Source organism: Eretmochelys imbricata, chromosome 6, assembly GCF_965152235.1.
Source record: "Eretmochelys imbricata isolate rEreImb1 chromosome 6, rEreImb1.hap1, whole genome shotgun sequence".
NCBI classification, from domain to species: Eukaryota; Metazoa; Chordata; order Testudines; family Cheloniidae; genus Eretmochelys; species Eretmochelys imbricata.
Window position 1 is genome coordinate 102,890,089 of NC_135577.1, and position 19,285 is coordinate 102,909,373.

At 36.6% G+C, this 19,285-nt stretch overlaps 1 protein-coding gene across 1 annotated transcript in view; it reads right to left on the reverse strand.

The window, feature by feature from the left end:
- Positions 1-5,152: 5,152 nt before the first annotated feature.
- The window catches only part of TRIP11 (thyroid hormone receptor interactor 11), a 68,351-nt gene continuing 54,218 nt past the window's right edge, over positions 5,153-19,285 (reverse strand). The window contains exons 16-20 of the mRNA XM_077819278.1: positions 13,115-13,196; positions 12,094-12,208; positions 11,344-11,469; positions 9,732-9,876; positions 5,153-7,222 (exon numbers count right to left, since the gene is read on the reverse strand). Coding sequence (XP_077675404.1) covers positions 7,002-7,222; positions 9,732-9,876; positions 11,344-11,469; positions 12,094-12,208; positions 13,115-13,196 — 689 coding nt within the window. The 3' untranslated portion in view covers positions 5,153-7,001. The remainder of the gene's footprint in view (positions 7,223-9,731; positions 9,877-11,343; positions 11,470-12,093; positions 12,209-13,114; positions 13,197-19,285) is intronic.

The window sequence follows — 19,285 nt, forward strand, 5'->3', positions numbered from 1 at the left end:
AACCTCTATCACTTCCAGATTAGACTATGGCAATGTGCTTTACTTTAGGCTATCCTTCAAGACCACTGAAGAACTTCTTGATAGTGCTATATGATGCAGGGACTTAGTTTAGAAGTTGCCTGTTGCAACTGCAGAAGTCAGCTAGGGGTACTTTGGTCTTCAATTCCCAGGGTTCTTCTCTTGAAGGCTTGTAGCTGGGCAGTCTTAAAAGACAGATCCTTAGCTGTTGAATTTGTTCCTTGTTGTGGTCTGTCAGCCCAGCTTTTGCAACTTGAGAACAGAAGGTAGGGTTCATCAGTTTATACAGGCGTTTTCCCAAGTATCAATGTTTCAGTCAGGATTTTTTTCCCTAAGCAGCAGATGTGATGGCTATAAAGTTGAATATTTTATTGTTTATTATCAGCAAACATGAATATAGTTTTAAAATAGAGCAAGGTGATGAGTGCCAAGTTGGCTCATATGTAAATAGCCTGTAGCTGGATTTGAGGGTTGATGAAAATGAGACATACAGATCAATTTATTTTTTCTGGACTTATGAAGGCAGACCTTCAGGGACCATGTCACTGATTACATATATTTTACACCACAAGGGACTTGATAATTCACTGCAAGGACTGCTGCGGACACTTAATATTGCCAAAACTCTTCTACTCCCAATATGTGGCTGCAGAGAAGCACTTGTGACTTCTCGTCAGTTAGGACTAGTGGTGTACAAGATGCTTTTCTTCACTTCCATTCTTTGGAAAGGCTGTATCTTTTCTTCTTTGGCCACAAGAAAACCCGATTATTATCCTTTCACCACCACTCCACACATCCCAGCTGCATGAAGGCACCAAGAGGATCTCTCCAGTCTCTAGGACTATGGTGGTTTCTTTGGCAGGATCTATATCTTATGCACCTGCAACCAGGAAAGTCACGCTGACTGTTGCAGCAGGATGTGTCCTAATCTTCTACTGGTGCGGGAGCACTGTGAAGAGTGTATTTTCAAAGCCAGATGGAAAAAGCTAGAACTGTGGCAGGAGAAAGACAGGATTGGGGAAAATAACAGACAGCATCTTCTCAGAAAAAGAGGGAGGTGGCCAAGGAAATTATGCAATCACAATAGTAACCCTTTGTTTACACAGTTATTATAGACACATATAGCAGCAAGTTGGAGTCAAAGGATGAACGTCTTTCTTCAAAGAGAATCTCCCTTTATTATTATTTTTTAAAATAGGCCTAATCTCTACCCATCATGTAAACACTTCATTTGAGTGTTAGCTTAAAATATCATCAGGGGATTCAGTGTCTTTTCCTAGAGGAAATAAAATACTATCAAGCAGATAACTATGGTGCAGCTCTGTAGGAGCAAGTAGGAAAAAAAAAGATAAAACAATCAAATCAAAGTGTCTGCTGGCAGAGAGGGAAATTTACAAAGTAGTATCCATTTTGCTTGTTTAGAGAGGTCTGAAAATTGAGGAAACATTATTAGTGTTACTGTGAAATTCACAATAATATTTATGGGTTGTCCATCAAAGACCAATAGAGGGTCACCTCTCAAAGCCAGGAAAACATGGGCTGTCAGAAAATTCTGAGCAAATATGCCATTAAACCCCATCAAGACTGTGAGAAGCCATTCAATAAGAACCTTACACTGGCTGCGAACAAATTCATTAAAAGAGTGCGCTCAAAGTTGACACAAACAGCAATCCTTAAAAAAAAAATGAAAATTAATAGTCCATGTCACATGCGCCAGTAAGGAAGCACAGAACAATACCAAATCATGCAATGTGTGCACTTACTGGATAAGTGTCCTCTGGTATTTATGTCTAATTGATATTAACCTTTATTTCAACAAGCACATTTATTTCTTTGATCAATTGCTTTTACTTCTCATTTGTTTGACCAAATCTGAAAGCGTTAGTAATTTGGTCAAATTACAATTCTAAAATATCAACTAATACAGCCACCATAGAAGAGGCATATTTTCTCTGATCTTGCTTCCTCTTTTATCCCTAGCTATTATTAATATATCAGTTCTCTGGGGCACTAAATTATTTGATACAAAAAGTATTCTACTGATATTACACACTTAAGGTTTCTAAATCTTAACTGCAAAAAACAAAAAAAACCCAAAAACTGTCCTTAAGTGTAAGTTTGTGGAAATTGCATGCAACAGCTCACCCAACATATGACATTTGTGCTGCTGTAAACAACATGTGCAAGTTATTTTTTTAAATAAAAGCCAGCAGCTGTTTTGCTAATTTTTTTTTATTGTGCAACATACATTGCCAACTTACATGTATCATTTTTGTTGTTAGCTTTTAAGCTTTGCAATGCTGCAAAAAAAATGGAAAAGTATATAAACTTATATAGCACAATGCAGCACAAAACAAATGCCACAAGCTGTAGATTTTCACCTTACAGATATTCACTTATCTAACAGCTAATAAGGATTTTAGTAACTATCAGGTGTGGCAAAATAAGAAATCTCCTGCTGTAAAGACATATCAAAATATGCCAGAATTTTTTTAAAATGTTTAAAGACATCCTGCTGGCATGCTCTCTCATTTATATGGACAGAATTAAATTTCTCAATTTGCATTTGATATTTAGGCATTTCCAAAAACTGCACTTTGATAAAAGGAAGGCTTTGAACATAAACATAAATCTAACACTCTTGGTATTATTTGTATCAGAATGTAAGTTGAGCTCAGATTTCAAAATTCTTTTTATAAATACTTCTTGTCCTTCCAAATTTAGGTCCTGCTTGAATTTGTGCAATTGATTCTTTAAGCTGTCACTGCTGTTTTCACAGCAAAGTTTTTCTCTCCAAAGTAAATTAAAAATTTGCATTTTTTTCTTAAATAAAAGTTTACTGACATTTTGTTACAGCTAAATCTTCTCCCGAACTGGGACTGTCAAGATACCTAGAAAACCACAACACATAATTAAACAAATGGGTATTAAACATATTAAATGATTTATTGCAACTGACTGAAAATATAAGTCTTGAACTTTAAGACAGTGGTAAAGTAGCAGCTGAGCTACTTGGAAAACTGTGGTAGCAACAGGCTTGGCAGGATTCAATTTTTTAAAATAATTTCAGTGCATAATATTGATGTTTCTTTTTAAGCATTGTTTTAGATTTTATTGATTTAAATTTTCTCAGTTGCATGAAATTATGGGTTTAACCATTTTCCCCGTTTTTAAACATTTTAAATTTTCACAGTTGTTGGAAATTATGCGCTGGGGGAAGTCAGAATTATTTAAGCCTTATAAACTGTTAAAGCATAATTTGTCAACATCATATGTGAAAATATACAAATTAAATATTCTTATATCAACATATCACTTATTTTTACTAATCAATTGCTAGTCCATTTGCAATAAGCCTAATTCAGAAGTCTAAATCACTGGGTTTTGAGTCCAATAAGTTCTCAAGTAGTGTTTTTCAAAACTACTTTGCCTCTCAGTAAATTTCAATTATCATTGACAAGACATTTTATTTTCATCGGGTTTGTGTGTAAACAATGAAATAAACATTTACCGATAAACTAATCCTTCTTCCAAGCCTACTTACAATGTGAAAGAAACATTTTGAGTTAAATTACATTTTCTTTTGCACTAATAATGCAATATATCAGTCAACTATTGCTTTATAAATTCTTCTTTCAAGTCGCCTGCCTTGTTACAAATTATTAGTGAAATATCATTGTCAAGTGCATAAATTATCAGGAAGGTAAATGAGAATCAGATTATGAGTTGCCATTTGACTTAGTTGTGTCCACCTAGGTTGCTGCCAACAGTTTGTTTACACTGTGATAAACGAGTCGCATTCATTTTTATTTTACACCAGTGATATAAGCCAGTTGCAGATACAGTTGCACAGAAGAGCTTTAATGCAAGATGTACGTTAATGCATAATGCCCCTGGTTTCCAACAGAACTACTATGAAGTGCCAGATACTTCCCTTCAATTGTGTAGCCTGGAGCTGAGCAAAGAACCCAAAATGGTGCAATGTCTGATTTTCCCTTTATATCGAGCCTACCAAAAGCTTCTTCACATTAATATCATGTAGTTCTCTCACTGCAGATAATACATGGGCCTACCAGATCAAACCTGGGGAGCACTCACTATGCAGCTCTTCCTGTGGGAAAGGAGGTTTGGGGGACAGAGTCAAATTAAAAATGTAAAATCTAGTCCATTAAGTGAAAAGAAGTTTCAAGGACTGCACCTGCTCCTAAGCCCCACCGACAATTTGTGATTTTATACTCATCTTTTTGCTATGTAAAAGATTTCTCTCCAGCCACTACTGTGGGAAAGACCCACACAAATAAAAGGAAAAACTGATTAACTAATTGACTGTAAATATGGGAAACAGACTATGTATAAAGAATCATCAAATGCACAAAGCAAATAAAGAGAAAAGATCAGAAGAAAAAAGATATTTTCACTGATCTTTCAGTAACAGCAATCTTGGGCATTACTTACAATAGCAGCAGGCAAAACATTCTCAGACGGAAGTGTACTTAAGTCAACTCAGTCCTTTCTGTACTCCCTAGCGGCTGAATAATGGCCATTATTTCCCAAGGAGGAATGCAGTGGGGGAACCCCATTCCCTCTAAACAGATACTCCCAAGCCTACAGAAGCAATCTCTACAATTCCATAGGCTTCTCAGAATTTGATACATTTTCCTTTCTCCAAAAGAAACATGAATTAGGGACTCTGACATTTCCTGACTATTTTTGCCCCCTGCCCAAGTTTTCCAGAGCATGGGAAGATTTAGGTGGCAGTTACCAAGCTATTGCATAAAAGACCTGATCTAAAGTCCACTGAAGTCAATGGTCCCCAATATGCAGTATTTCCTGGTAGCTATGAAGCTAACTTGTTTCACTTCTGTGCATTTTAAGTTCTATACAGTTTTTAAAAATCAAGATGACTTTTTTGTGAAAAATAGTAATCAGCCAAAATGTGGCTGTCAACCACTATATTCAGGAGACAGCTGCCAGCCTATGTCCACTTGTATTAATAATCTGTAAAATACATTATTTTTAAAAGGTAAATATTTCTGTATATATCAGCTCATCAAAAGGATTTTATTTGAAGTGATTGCTCACCCCGAAATAAATATAATTACACGAATATAAGAGATCGCACAGACACACCACATGGTTTAAACTTTCTTTAGAGTCTTTTGGACAAAAAATAACCATTCCATGATGGTGGTTTTTCAATGACAATACACATTTTAAGTAACCTACCTGAATATTCTCAACCAAGGTATCCAAAAATTTAATAGGAATTTAAAATTTAGTTCTTATACAACATAATACTTGCTTTCATACATGAAATATTCTTGCTGACCTTTCAGAAATCAAATTTCAGAGGACTTTAAAGCATTCATTAATTTATCCATAACAGAGATTTTATAACAGATACTAGTGATCTGAAACAAAAATTTAGCATGATTGATCTGCTTCTAAATTTGCATTAACCTTCCATTTCAAATCCATAAAACACTGCTACATTGGGGAATGTCATTGTATGAAAGTGATTCCGAAGTTGAATTCTTCGTGATGACCGGAGTAACAAATTGAGAAATTTTGCTAGAGAAGAGTTTAAAGGAAATGAAGGGATTTTACCATTTTATCTATAAATAAAGAAAGAAAAGTTTTGTTGCAGTCATTATTTTGGCAGATTCTATACAAGATTCTGTGATTAATTTTATTTAAACATAACTCTCAATGATTTAAACTAAGGGTATGTAATAAAAATGGAGAGGATCAAAGGCTGACAGTTCTAATATAGAACTTGCACAATAATCACCTTTAACACTGACTAAACAAGGAATGACAAACAGGATTAGAAACTAGACATTTTTAAATGAAGAAACTTTGTTGCAGATTTTAACTGTTTTTCTAAGAAGGTCAGTTTTAACTTTCAGTATGCAATTCAATACTTTATCTGCAACATGTAGTATAAAGTGTACAAGTCATCACAGCAAAATTTACATAATAATTGGCTTTGGCTATGGTCTTATACAGACCTATTTACAAATCTGGGATAAGTAAACATCTGTTTACCTTTAAGTTCTATACATATGTTCAAACTTTAAACCTGTTTCAAATCAAATCCTGCAAGATAAAAGTCTTAAATATACATCTTAAACCATTACTGTACTGCAGCATGTGTATATATATTAATATTCCCATGGACCTGTTAAATTCTCCATTGATAGCTATGCACCACATGGAAGATTTTAGAAAAAAATCAAAGATATTCTCCAACTCCTTTGTTTCCAGAATTAACACCTCGGTGCCAGTGACTTTGGATTGCCATAAGCGGCTATTAGACTGGGAAAAATGTAGCTCCTGGTGCAAAAAGGACTGATGTGCCTCAAAGTGGTCCAAAATTTGGGGTGCAACTTATCCTCTTATTAAGAGAGGGATACCTTTTTACATAAATATAGTTGAGTAACTGCAAGTATTTTTGTCATCTCCAATAATCAAGCTCCTACATGCCTCCCTACCTCGTTCTTTGGAATTTGTGTCATGAATGCACACCCCAAATATTGTATAAATTTTGGTTAAAAATCTTAATTAATTTGCAGTGGTGGTTCCTCACATGCCCATTGTCAACAGATTGTGCTCTTTGACAAACTGACCCCAATACTGAAGAGTTAATATTGTTGTTGCACTCCTGAAACAACTCAAGAGTATAGCTAGTGTTTATGAGTCCAACAGTTTGTTTTACAATTCTACAACTGAGATAGAATAATTTTTCTCCAGTTTAAAACCTACCTCAGAACCAATATGAATAAAGAGGACAGTTATTCCCGTGACTCCTACAATTTCCAAAGCACTGTTTAGTTCATAATTAAATTTAAAAGAAAAACGATGTACATCTGCAAACAAGTACACAACTTTTTACAAAAGGCCTCTTTGTGATAAATTATCTAAAATATAGAGTTCTCATTTTCCTTAAAGTGCTATCATCATCAATATTGATTCAAAACCATCTATTGTTTCAAGAGGTCTTTTAGTACAGCACCAGCACTGGCATCAGGCAGCACTGGCAGTGGTGTAAAAGTAGGCAAGGCATCTGAAATAGGTTTCATAAGCAGATGCCCCGATCCACCTGCTCCAAGAGAAGTGGGGGTGATGAGGGGCACTGCTGCAGATCGGGGTGCCAAGAATGGATTCACATCTGGTCTTCTACTGGTTCCTGAGCCTGTAGTTTCTGAGATTTAAAAAAAACAAAAACAAAAAACAAACAAACAAAACAAAAACAAAAACAAAAAACAAAAAAAATCACATTAGAAAACATTCACAATCCACCAATTTTCAACACATATGTGTAGAAAGCAGCTGGCTTTCAACTGGCTCCTCCTCCTCCATTGCATCAAATTGAATCTTCTTGCCCTACACTTCAAGGCCTTTCACAACTCTGCATCCTCTCAACTTATCTGCTTTATTATTACATCCCAATGGTAAAATTATACCAGCTTTGATTGCCCATGTATCAACTTCTCACAATCTGCCCCTCTTATACAAAACTCCTGCCCATACTAGCTTGTGTTCAAGTAATTTCAAATTCAGTATAAAAATTCTCTCAGTCCCAGATAAAACTAGGGCCCTACTAAATTCATAACTAAGAAAAATGCATCACGGACTGTGAAGTCTGATCTCCCCCATGAAATCTGTCTAGTGGAGTGGAGCGGCAGGGCTGGGGGCTCCTACTGTGCATCAGGCTCCAGCTGCTAGTCCCAGCTGGGCTGGGGAGGGATGAGACCACTCCTGGGGCTGGGTCAGACCCACCTCCGGGAACCCCCCCCAGCTGCAGGAAGCTCCATGGCTGCTGGCTGGGAGCCCAGCTCTGAAAGCAGCACCATCACCAGCAGTAGCGCAGACGTGAGGGTGGCATGGTATGGAACTGCCACCCTTTCTTCTGCGTCCCTGCCAGTAGCGGTACAGAAGCGAGGGTGGCAATACCGTGAGGCCCCCTACAATAGTACACCACACCATGCCACCTTTCCTTCTGTGCTGCTGCTGGCCGCGGCACTGCCTGCAGCGCTGGGGGCCCGGCCGGCAGCCGCTGCTCTCCAGCTGCCCAGCTCTGAAAGCAGCGCCACCACGAGTAGTGCAGAAGTAAGGGTGGAAATAACACGAGCGCTCTCCTCCTCCCCCGCCCAATAAATAGCCTTGCGACCCCACCCATGACCCGCTTTTGTGTCAGGATCCCCAAGGTTACAACACTTACATTTCAGATTTAAATATCTGAAACCGTGACGTTTATGATTTTTAAAATCCTATGACCCTGAAATTGACCAAAATGGACTGTGAATTTGGTAGGGCCCTAGATATAACCTATGTTTTTCTTTTGAGTTCAAATATCAGAAGAGGAAGCAGGCAAAAATAATCAGGTTTATAGTGGAAACTAAGTTGCTACTGCCACTCCATAATAATTCAATAGGTTTGTTTTTTTTTTTTTAAAAGAAGATCTTTTACCACACAACTGGCTCAAACTCCTATAAATACAGCAAGGCTACTCAAGTCCTTTTGCATTGGTATGGGATTTACATCCTTATCTTATGCTTCTTCCATATGTTTTCTCTCTAGCAACTGAAAACTTAGATACCAAAACAATTAAGGGATATAGGATGGGTGTCTCGTTTTATAAGGGAACAATATGGTTCCTGAATGAATAAAGTACCTCAGAACTTAGTTCTTCCATACGATGAAAATGGGCTTTTGCCAAATAAAATAGGGTACCCTGCCTATTATATTATAAATGACAAGAGTACAAAGAAATATGACACCTAATTTAGCTTTACTGAAAATATTACTTTCAGAGATAAGCTGGTAGGGCAAATTGGAAATTCATTCTTTATGTTTCTCCAATTTACTTGTAGCATGAAACAGTTATTTAAAACTTAATATTGCAGCTTACAGTTGTTGAAGTTTTAATTTAAAAAGGTTCTATGATCAGCAACAGTTGGCATCTAAAGATGAAGTCCTAAAAAGCATATTAAAAAAAATCATTCCATATGCAAAACTCTGATTAATTAAATTAAGGACTTGATCCTACAAGGTGCTGAGGATCCTAAACATATATAACTCAGCAGCATGTGCTCAGTGTCTTACAGGATCAGAATCTAAAGGAAAGTCAATTGATATTTTTGCACATACCTGCTAGGAAGTATTTCAAGCACAGGCATAATTGTTCAAGTATTCTGACTTTACCAACGTGGAGAACAAATTAGAGATCCTTTCTCAGATCAAAAATCAATCTCAGATTGTTTAAAAATGTGAGCTAATCTGCTAGTTTTAGCCTAATACTTAGGAAGTGAACTGGTGTTACACATCACAAACCACCACAAGCTTGGCGTTGTTAGCTCTATGAGACCCAGGCTGAACAGCAGGGATGCTGCAAATCAGGACTAGAGCACAGACATAACCACATGCAGGGAAGATTAACCACCATCTGTCTGGCTCTAGTGCTGGCTCTCACCATCAAAAGCAATATATTCACTCAGAGATTAAGGGGACTTTTTGGGGGATGGGGGAAGGGAGAAACAGAATTTCAAAGTGGTCTAAAGGAGCTAGGAGCTTAACTCCCATATGCCCTTTAGAATATCCAATCAGAATGAAAGGACGGACGGATGGACGGACACACACACACAGTCTCTCCCTCTCCCTTTAAAGTTTAACACAGAACTTCAAAATTTTCCACCAAGATATGCTGTTACCTGTAAGGCTGCTGGATCTGGTACTGTTAGGATTACAAATTCCTGTTGCTCCTAAAGGTTTCATGTCGTGAACAGAGAGTGTGGGTAGGGGAAGGTTTGGACGTGATTCTGTTTCGAGGAACTTCACAAACAGTTCTGAAAAGGACTAGAAAGAACATGCCCACTAATTAGAACATTTTCAATAATTTTATGGGTACACTAAGGAACATAATTTTCTTTAATTAGTAACTGCTTCAGGCCAGGATTTAGAAAGTATGACTGGTCCCGAAAAGATTTTTACTAGGCTACTAGAATTTTTCTAGTACTAAGGTCACGAGAAATCAGACCTTAACATGTGGTGATCATGGAATTTATTTAAAAAATTATCAGTTAACCTTCAGTGACACAGCAAAAATATAATTTAAAACTTTAATAATTTCAAAGGTAACATTTGTACCTCCACCACCAAAGTCTGATTGTTTCTTGAATCCCATGCTGTTACTGACATCATAAGCAGAAGAACATGGACACAGGAACATTGTCACTCAAGTTACAACAGCTTAATAAAGAGGAGAAAATGCCAGATTTTTTTTTTTTTTTTTTTTAAGGCCATTACTTTCTCCACTTTGTTTACCTGAGACACTATGCCATGGCAATGGGAACAGGAACTGCTTATGATGTCAGCAAGAGCATCAGACTCAGACTTTGCTAGGAGATACAAAAGCACTGCAGATACAAAATTATTAACCTTCCTCTTTATGCCTGTGAAGCTACTGAGTCAATTTTTATAATTAGCAAACACACTGGAAAAAACATTTTCTAAACTAAATTCATTGACATCTACACCTTAAAAATCACAACTCTGGCTGGTGACTTACTTTACTACTCCACTTCATTGCTTGGGTCATTTTAGTAGCCAGTATCCTCCCATAACCTTACAGTTAGAGATTAATGCTTTACATCAATTCTCCAACATTTTTATTCTGTGGAACAGTGAACAAAAAACAACCCCAAAAACATCCCATTCTGCCGACCACCAAGGCCAGCTCCATTCTACTGTGTCAGAATCACCACTTTATACAACTTGAAAAGTGGCTGCTTTCTCAAGAACTTCTGAACCTAAGACCAATGATGTACAGCACAGAAAAGCTAGGAATTCCAGCTTTCAAGTTAAAATTGAAAGGAGGGTGGGGGGGCACTTGGGGAACGGGAAGGACAAAATTGTAATCAAAGTATGATTTCATGGTCTGATATCCTGCAGCCTGCTGAAAAAACTCCCAGCTTTCAAACAACATATTTAACCTCTAACTCTGAAGGTCCACACAATAAAGGTCCCTGGTGGACAATGGTGTCATCAGTCCCTAGAAGAGCTGTAATATTTTGGTAGTAGCCCAGCACTTAGCACGGACCTCAGGCCAATATGATTTTTAACCTTCTATTTATTACTCATTTAAAAAAAGGTTGGAAAACAAAGTAGTTGCACTAACCACACAAGTAATTAATTCAAGATCTGTTATCAATAAAACCAACATTAAATCAAGACCAAAATACCAAAACTAAAAATGTTAGCATTTATATGTAACTGTCATGGTTTTTGCATTAAAATGCAGAGAACTGTATAATTAATCCTTACGCTACTGAAAACCGATTGATTAGTTGGTCTTATAGGTGTGCTCGGGACACTCTTTGATCCAGCTCCTCCTCCACCGAGCCAACCAGTCACCCATCTTGTAACACCTTTTTGGTCTTCAGACAATAACTAGAGAGAATTTTTTTAAAAAAAGAGAAATGCTGAAACAAAGAAAAAACAGCAAAACCAACCAACAAAAAGCAAACAAAACAATCAGCTTATGGCCTGGCTCCCTTACATTTGCTCACAAATGGCAAAGGGAACTGATCCAGATCATCCTACTGATGAACAGCGAACCCTTATTTACTGACAAAAGCTTGAAAACTGTTCTCCACCTCTCTGAAATATCCTCCTGATCTAAAATCCTGTTATGCATAAAACCATTATTTAAATAAGCCTGTATATATGAGTTAAACTAGTTTGACTAACTGAAGTAAACATTCTGAGACTGTCATATTACAGCTACTGTACTAGCAACCAAGTGAAGCTCTTTCCTTCCACTACATCAACATCCATCAGAGAAAATGACATCCTGCATCTATTATTCTATTAAAATCATCATAAGATCCAGTAGGATCAGCATGCCCCTCTTTAAGAATGAACACAGATGAAAGGCCAAATTTTTTATTTTCCATAAACATTGCTTCGCCTTGACATTTAACGTAGCAGCAGAAAACAACAACATTCTGTTTTACTAACATCACAAATATATGTCAAATGAAAGAGGAAGTCTAGTTTTTAATGCAGTATTACCTGATCTAGCTCTTCCTTTTTGATCCCCAAAATACTTCCCATTAACCTTAAGACTTCAAGACGCTTATTCTTTGGAGTATGAAAATGCCCAATGAAGAGATTTCTCATCAAGACCCTACAAAAATGAAGAGAAAGAGCTAATTAATCCATTCAGCTTTTACAGAACTCAAGGCGTCAAAATATTAACATATTAATCCTTATTCCTGAAATGATTTCACATACTCTTTTCTAATTTATCATCATGATACACCAAAGTCAAAATGTATGATTCAAGAAATAAATGGGAACCTCACAAATTTCCTTTAAGCTCCCAAAACACTTCCTATACTGTGGGTTATAATTTGGAGACGCTTGCAAACGGCATTATCTACGGAGACTGAGGGAACAATAATTCACATGCTGAGGAAGTGATATATTTCATGGAGATGGAGCGAGAAAGAGAGACTGAAAATTCCACTGAAACTAAACTGAAGTTGCATGAGTTAGCTTTGACGTAAACTGGACAAACTGGTAGAACGTTCATTCGTTTGAGTAGGAAATCATCCCTACCTACGATAGCATGTAAACAAGAAGCGAAGTACTGTCTTGAACCAGTCCTAAGGGAGGAAACAGTAGTGTGGCTATAGTTTTAATATCAATTCTAAGAGAGGGGAACCAAATGAGAGTCTGATATCCAGATGATACCAGCTATATGAGAAGGCCCTATACAGATTACAATGTATATGCATTGAACTACAGATGGAAAGTAAAGAAATTAGAGTCAAACTAGAATTATAAATAAGCATCTATAATACTAATTTTGTTTAGACAAACATTTTAATTTCAATTTTCAAAACTAATCTTTAAAATGACTGTACAATAGAAAATATCATGTATTCACTATTTTTTGAAAGATTTTATGCAGAAACCTAATTCTACACCATGACTACTATTCTTATGCTGTTATTGTAGTTTTAAGAAGGGATGTATAGGATGAAGAGCAAAGAAATTATAAATACACCAATTAAAGAGAGTCACTTACTTGTCCACTTTCCCTTCTGTGCTGTTTATAAGGTTCATTAGTTTGTTTTGTGCATCTTCTAACATTTCTTGTTTGAGCTCACCTAGAGAATTAATATGTAATTTCACTGTAAATTAACTAAAATAGAAAATTTTAAGATAATGTACACTTCAACGTCATATACACGTTTATGTTTTCAAATAAAATGCATCAATATTATTAAAATAAGCTTTTTTTAAAAATAAAGATGTATTTGGAAAGTGTTCACTTAATAAGGTATTTAATATTTTAATATGAGCTAAAATATCCAGCACATTCAGTGCAAAGTGAGCAAAAGCACAGACAGCAGTTCATTCAGTTAAAAAGCTCAGAATTGTGGGCATCAAAGTTTGGAGATCTGCGGAGTGCGCTTGAAGCTACTGAGAGAGATCATGGGGCCTCTATTCTGACCTGCTGGATGTCCCTGCCAGTGAAATTTAACTGTTTGAAGAAAATTGCATTTGCAATGCTTTCAGCATCTGGATCCACATACTTGTGTGAACAGGTATTTTCACACATGAAATCTGTCTTCTGTCCCTCTCGGAGCCGGTTAACAACTGATCACTTAGAAGCCTGTGTGCAGCTTAAAGTATCCAAATATGCGCCAGACATTGGAAAACTCAGCAAGGGCAAGGATCACACTAAATTGATAAGATTTGCATTTTAATTTAATTTTAAATGAAGCTTCTTAAACATTTTAAAAACCTTATTTACTTTACATACAACAATAGTTTAGTTATATATTATAGATTGATAGAAAGATACCTTCTAAAAACGTTAAAATGCATTATTGGCACGCGAAACCTTAAATTAGAGTGAATAAATGAAGACTCGGCACACCACTTCTGAAAGGTTGCCGACCCCTGAACTAAAAGGTATTTCCAGGGTAGTATCAGATGCTAAACGGTAGTGTTAAATGCTAAACTATGGTGGTTTCTTTTCCTATCATCATCCTGGCAAATCCCAAAGGAAAATGGCCTCTTTGCAGTTTGAGCACCACCTGGATCAATCTTTGTCTAGTTTACATTTGTCACCAACATGCAGGATACCGGAATGGCCCTTTCAGAAGGTTTCATTAGTCAGTTTCACCTCAGTGGCAGAGAATCCCTTAGCCACTTCAGCTACATGGACAATTGCCTAGATTATACTGAAGCTGACCACCTTGACAAACACCCTCATGACATGAACGACCCTGGAGAGGTCTTCTCCCCTGACTAGGGTTAAAATGATTGCCAAGTTTGGATTTTGCAAGACATATTCCCTCAGGGTTACATTTACCCTAAAGCAAAGGGCAGGTACAAATATCTATGTACCACATATAAGGCTTAACTGGGACACAGGAGCTTCGTGCAGAGCTTCTGTGGTAAAATGGATTTCACTCTCAAATAAACTAACACTAACAGAGACCAGGAGCTTTTCCTTCCCTTCCTCTGCAGAGTTGAGTGGCTATCATCTTCAATCCTGTAGGAAATGTCTGTCAAGTTAATCTACCCTTCCAGAAGGTTCCCCCGCTCATGTGTGTGTATATGTCAGAATTTCAAATTATACTTGTAAATTTTAAGTAAACTTTTTAAATTTAAATCCAATATTCTCTGTATTAAGAAGCTGACCATAAGATATGGACATCTACTAGCCCCAATCACTAAAATATGTAAGTAGAATTCCTATGAAGAACTATCAATAAGTAAATATATATTTGCGGGGTAACTTCATTTACCTTTTTTGTAACAAATCATCTGACATACATGGAAAAACACGTCACTCTAATTTCCACATGGCTTGTAATCCTTTGTAATATTCAGCCCACAATCATGTTGGCACAGTGGGGTTTTCTCAATTAACAGTAATAACTCCCATGCCACCCTCAGCAGGACTTTCTATATACATCAAAGAGCTTAGCTGTGAAACTGATATGTTCTAATGTATCCTGTTTGAGGACTCCAAGTATAACTGTAATAATTTTGCTTCACAAACTGAATTTTATAGAATACAGAGCGGAAGGAAAGTAACTAGTGTAATGCTGGGAAAATCATACTCTAGGGGCATAAGGATTAAGCTTTTTATTCAAAACAAAAACTGTTCTATACACTATTTATAGATTGATTGCTCTCTCTTTGCAATTACATACACCCCTCTAATAATCAGATTTATTATTGTACATCAGTATCAATTACACTCTGAATACAAGGGTATATTGAGAAATCCCACATATTAGCATTAACAAACTTTGAGGGTGCGATGAGATCAGAAAACCATCCTGATGCGTAAAGTGCCAAAGAATGGCTGCTTAAATACAAAAACACACTTGAAAATTACAAAAGTTTTGCAAATCCTAGACATTAAAGGGCATGGGGGAGAGAAAAATCACATTGCTTTTAAAATCAAGGTTTTAAAGATATAAATTAGCATGTATATAAAATAACTTAATATGTGGGATTCCCCAAGACCAAAGTTTAAAGGAAGAAATTTTAAGAAAAGATGACAGCTCTGGGGGGCCTATATATGTTAGTTGATATGGTATGTTGTGTAGGTCTTTCAGAGAGCAACAGGGAAGAGAAAATAGTTTTAAAAAATGGGAAAATGTGATTAGAAAACCAAAAAATTGACAAGGAAACTCAGGAGCAGTTGTAGTATCTGAAAGTACCTTTTAACAGCTCCCCTCCCTTTTTTAAAAAAAATTGACCATATTTCAACTTAATGATGTTGCTTTAGCCTACACTATTTTTCAACTGACCATCTCAAAATTTATTCCTCATAGTCAATACAAACATTACCAATACATTTTTAAAGTGAAAATATTCTTGCTAAATATATTATTCTACTTTTGCCAAAACATTTATTCTATCATGAGCTCATTAAGGGTCACTTTAATGGCTATATTCCATCATAAGTTTAATAAGGGTCAATCTACTCTCATTTGTAGAGTGAATAAACAGTTTTCTAATCAGTCCACATCTCAGAAATATATTTCCTTCTAAAGTATTGTGACATCACAAGTATAATTTCACAGTTGAATACAATTTAATCATTTACTTCATGGGTATGAAAAGAGTGCATAGCAGACGAGACCGGAGACAAAATTCAGCATGGATTGCTGTAAATGAGACATTTATGACAGTCTCCAATACTTTGTTAACCATTTATGGCAAATCAAAAAACTGCATCTGGTACGTCTTATATTTTCCCATTAAATATCAGTTCTACTGCCAAAAAAATCCATAAAGAAATTCTTCAAAAGATTTGGCCAAAAAAGCTGCGTCTGGGAATGTATCTGGCCCATTTTCAACAGGACATCATATGTTGTCTTGAATATATAACATGTTAAAAACCTGAGAGCCTTTTCTGAGAAAAAAAAAATCTACTATTTGATAGATACTTGTAACCAAGTGAAATGTTGTTTCCCTTATGCATCAAGTTTTTAAATTAAACTGCTTACATTACATTAAGCAAGACAAGGTAGGTGAGGTAGTGTCTTCAATTGGAGCAACTTCTGTGGGTGGACGAGACAAGCTTTTGAGTTACACAGAGCTCTTCCTGAGATCTGAATATTTCCTCATTCACCTTGTCTCTCATATCCTGGGACAAAGATGGCTAAAACAACACTGCAAATATCACATTATTGTTTTAAACCATACTAAGATCCAACCTTACCTCTAAGTTCAAACCTACTGAGACCTACCAACCTTCCCACCATCACAATCACCAAATGCAAAAATATGGGACTCAGTTCACTCTGGCATGAGCACACCCTCTCACAAAAGAGATGGAGTTTTGTCTGCTTACACCAAGGTTCAATTTGGTCCTTGGTGTCAGGAAGAGTTTCACAGGGAACGACTATACTGAAACCAAGCTATACAGATGGTTCAACTCACTAAAAAAGGTAACTAGCTGCACATTCATGTCGCGGCTTGATGTTTAATTTACGTTGTAGAAGTCATATGTGAACTAGGGAAAATACCCCAAACTTTGCCCATGGGAGGCCAAAGTTTTGCACACACAACTGGAATTTGAGTAAACACTCATTCAATCAACTAGTAAGAGTCGCAGCTTTTCTGGAGAATTGTTGCTGAAACAGTTGAGAGTTGCCAAATTACTTTGCACCCTTACTTCCTCTCTGACCCCAAGCTTTCCTATCTGTTTGCTTTAAAAGGAAAAGTTTGTTTTAAGGGACAAGAATGAGTTGATCAATGCAGATGAGGAACAAAAAAATAAAAACACCAAAAAAGTTTTAAAATGAACGGTAGGAATCAGATGAATATGTTCATTGCTCAACAGCAGAAGCTACCATTACAGGGGGCAACGAGACACTCTGGGCTCCTTTCCCCAGGGAAAGAAGGATCCCTCAATAATTTCCCTTTGACAGGGGGAAGAGAATGAGCAAAAACCAAGAGCTGCTAGTGACTGCAGGGCACAAGTGACCTTTTGCCATCCCCTCATCTTCAGACACTAATTAACATGGACACCTTCTGGCTCTCTTCCTACTCCCAGATCCTCATATCAAGCCTGAATCCATGCAGTGGACTGGGTAGGTTAAAAGCAAGGCATGCAAGTGGAGTAATGGCAAAGCAGGTTGGACTAGGTCACCTAAATGGGGGGCAGAAGGAGGGATAGTCAGGAGAGCGAAGGAGAAGAGAAGGAAAAGGTAACAAGACAGGTGCAGAACATCCCCTCATGCCTGGAAAAAAGGGTTTAAAACTTGACTAGATTATTTAACAAGCTCAGTACTCTTAATTATTTGTGGGTATTTCAGATCACAAAACCACCATAAAATGTGAGGCAATAGCATAACTGTAAATCTTGCCTCAAGAAAGGAACATGACTAAATTAGAAGAGATAACAAGTCAGGACTGGGTTATATTGACAGAACTGTGTAGGAGAGCTAGCACAATGTTTGATGCTCTCAGACCACTCTGATGACAACTACAATGAATTCAACAATAAAAATAAAACAAATCCAAAGTTCTTCATATAGCCATTATTTGAATTGCATCAAAGGCATCTGTTTTAAAACTAATATTCTCGCAATCTAACCTTACTGATGTTTGCCATATACAAATACCTAAATTTTCACAACTAAGTTTTCACTTTGTGAACTTGAGACTGTATCATACAATGTGCGGATACAGATATGAAAAAGCAGAGCTGATCATTTTTACTAAAATGTTACTGTGCCTTTTAAGGTTTCCTAACATTGTTTTAATGTTAAAACTCTATGTCAATGAATCATTAATCTCCAGCTTGTTTATGAAAGAAAAAGCCACACAACTCTTCTTTATATGATTCATGTCTAAGTGCAGTCATAAAGCAAAAACCATTTATCTTTTTCAAAATTGTTTCTCCTGGCAAACTTCTTCACTGTCTGGCCAAGTTGTGTCTTAAAAATAAAGTACACTGTAACAACATTTATCAACATTCTTAGATTAAGTACTCTAAATATGTCCAAGGCATCTTTCTAAACAATAGGGCAATCAAGAATCTTGCATTCCAAAACAGGTGAAATCAGATCCGAAAATATAGTCTTTAAACTAATCTCTGATACAGACACGTAACTCCCATTGATGTCAATGTGTATGTGAGGTGATCGGACGCTTTATTATGAAGATTTAAAAAAACAAGCAGAAAGTATGAATATAAATTGCTTTTTGCCTACTGCCACACAGATGTCAAAAAGTTTTTAAGAAATTGTTGCCATAACACTTCATATCCTTTTTCCACTATAATGTCCATCACTACCTTTCTGTATGCCCCTCCATCCACTCTCACCTCTGCTGGTGCAACTTCTGCTAGCTGGAACATCTTCTACTTCTCTGCCTCACTGCCTCTTCAACTCATTTCAAATCTCAGCCAAACACATCTTCATCCCTTGTCTCTATACTTACCTTTCATTTTTCTTCTGCTGTTACTAACTTTGTAACTATTTAATTCAGACCAAAACTTCCAAATACAATTTATTTCAAAGACACAGTATTTTTTAAAACAGGATAGAAACACAGACCCAGGATTATAAACACAACAGAAAAACAGTGAACGTTCAAGAAAAAGCTGAAGTTCCAGGAGAGAGCTATTTGCATACCCATATTTTATTATAGTTAAGATATTTTTATGGCACTCATCACAGTCCTATCTGAGCACCTTAGAAACATGCTTTTAAAG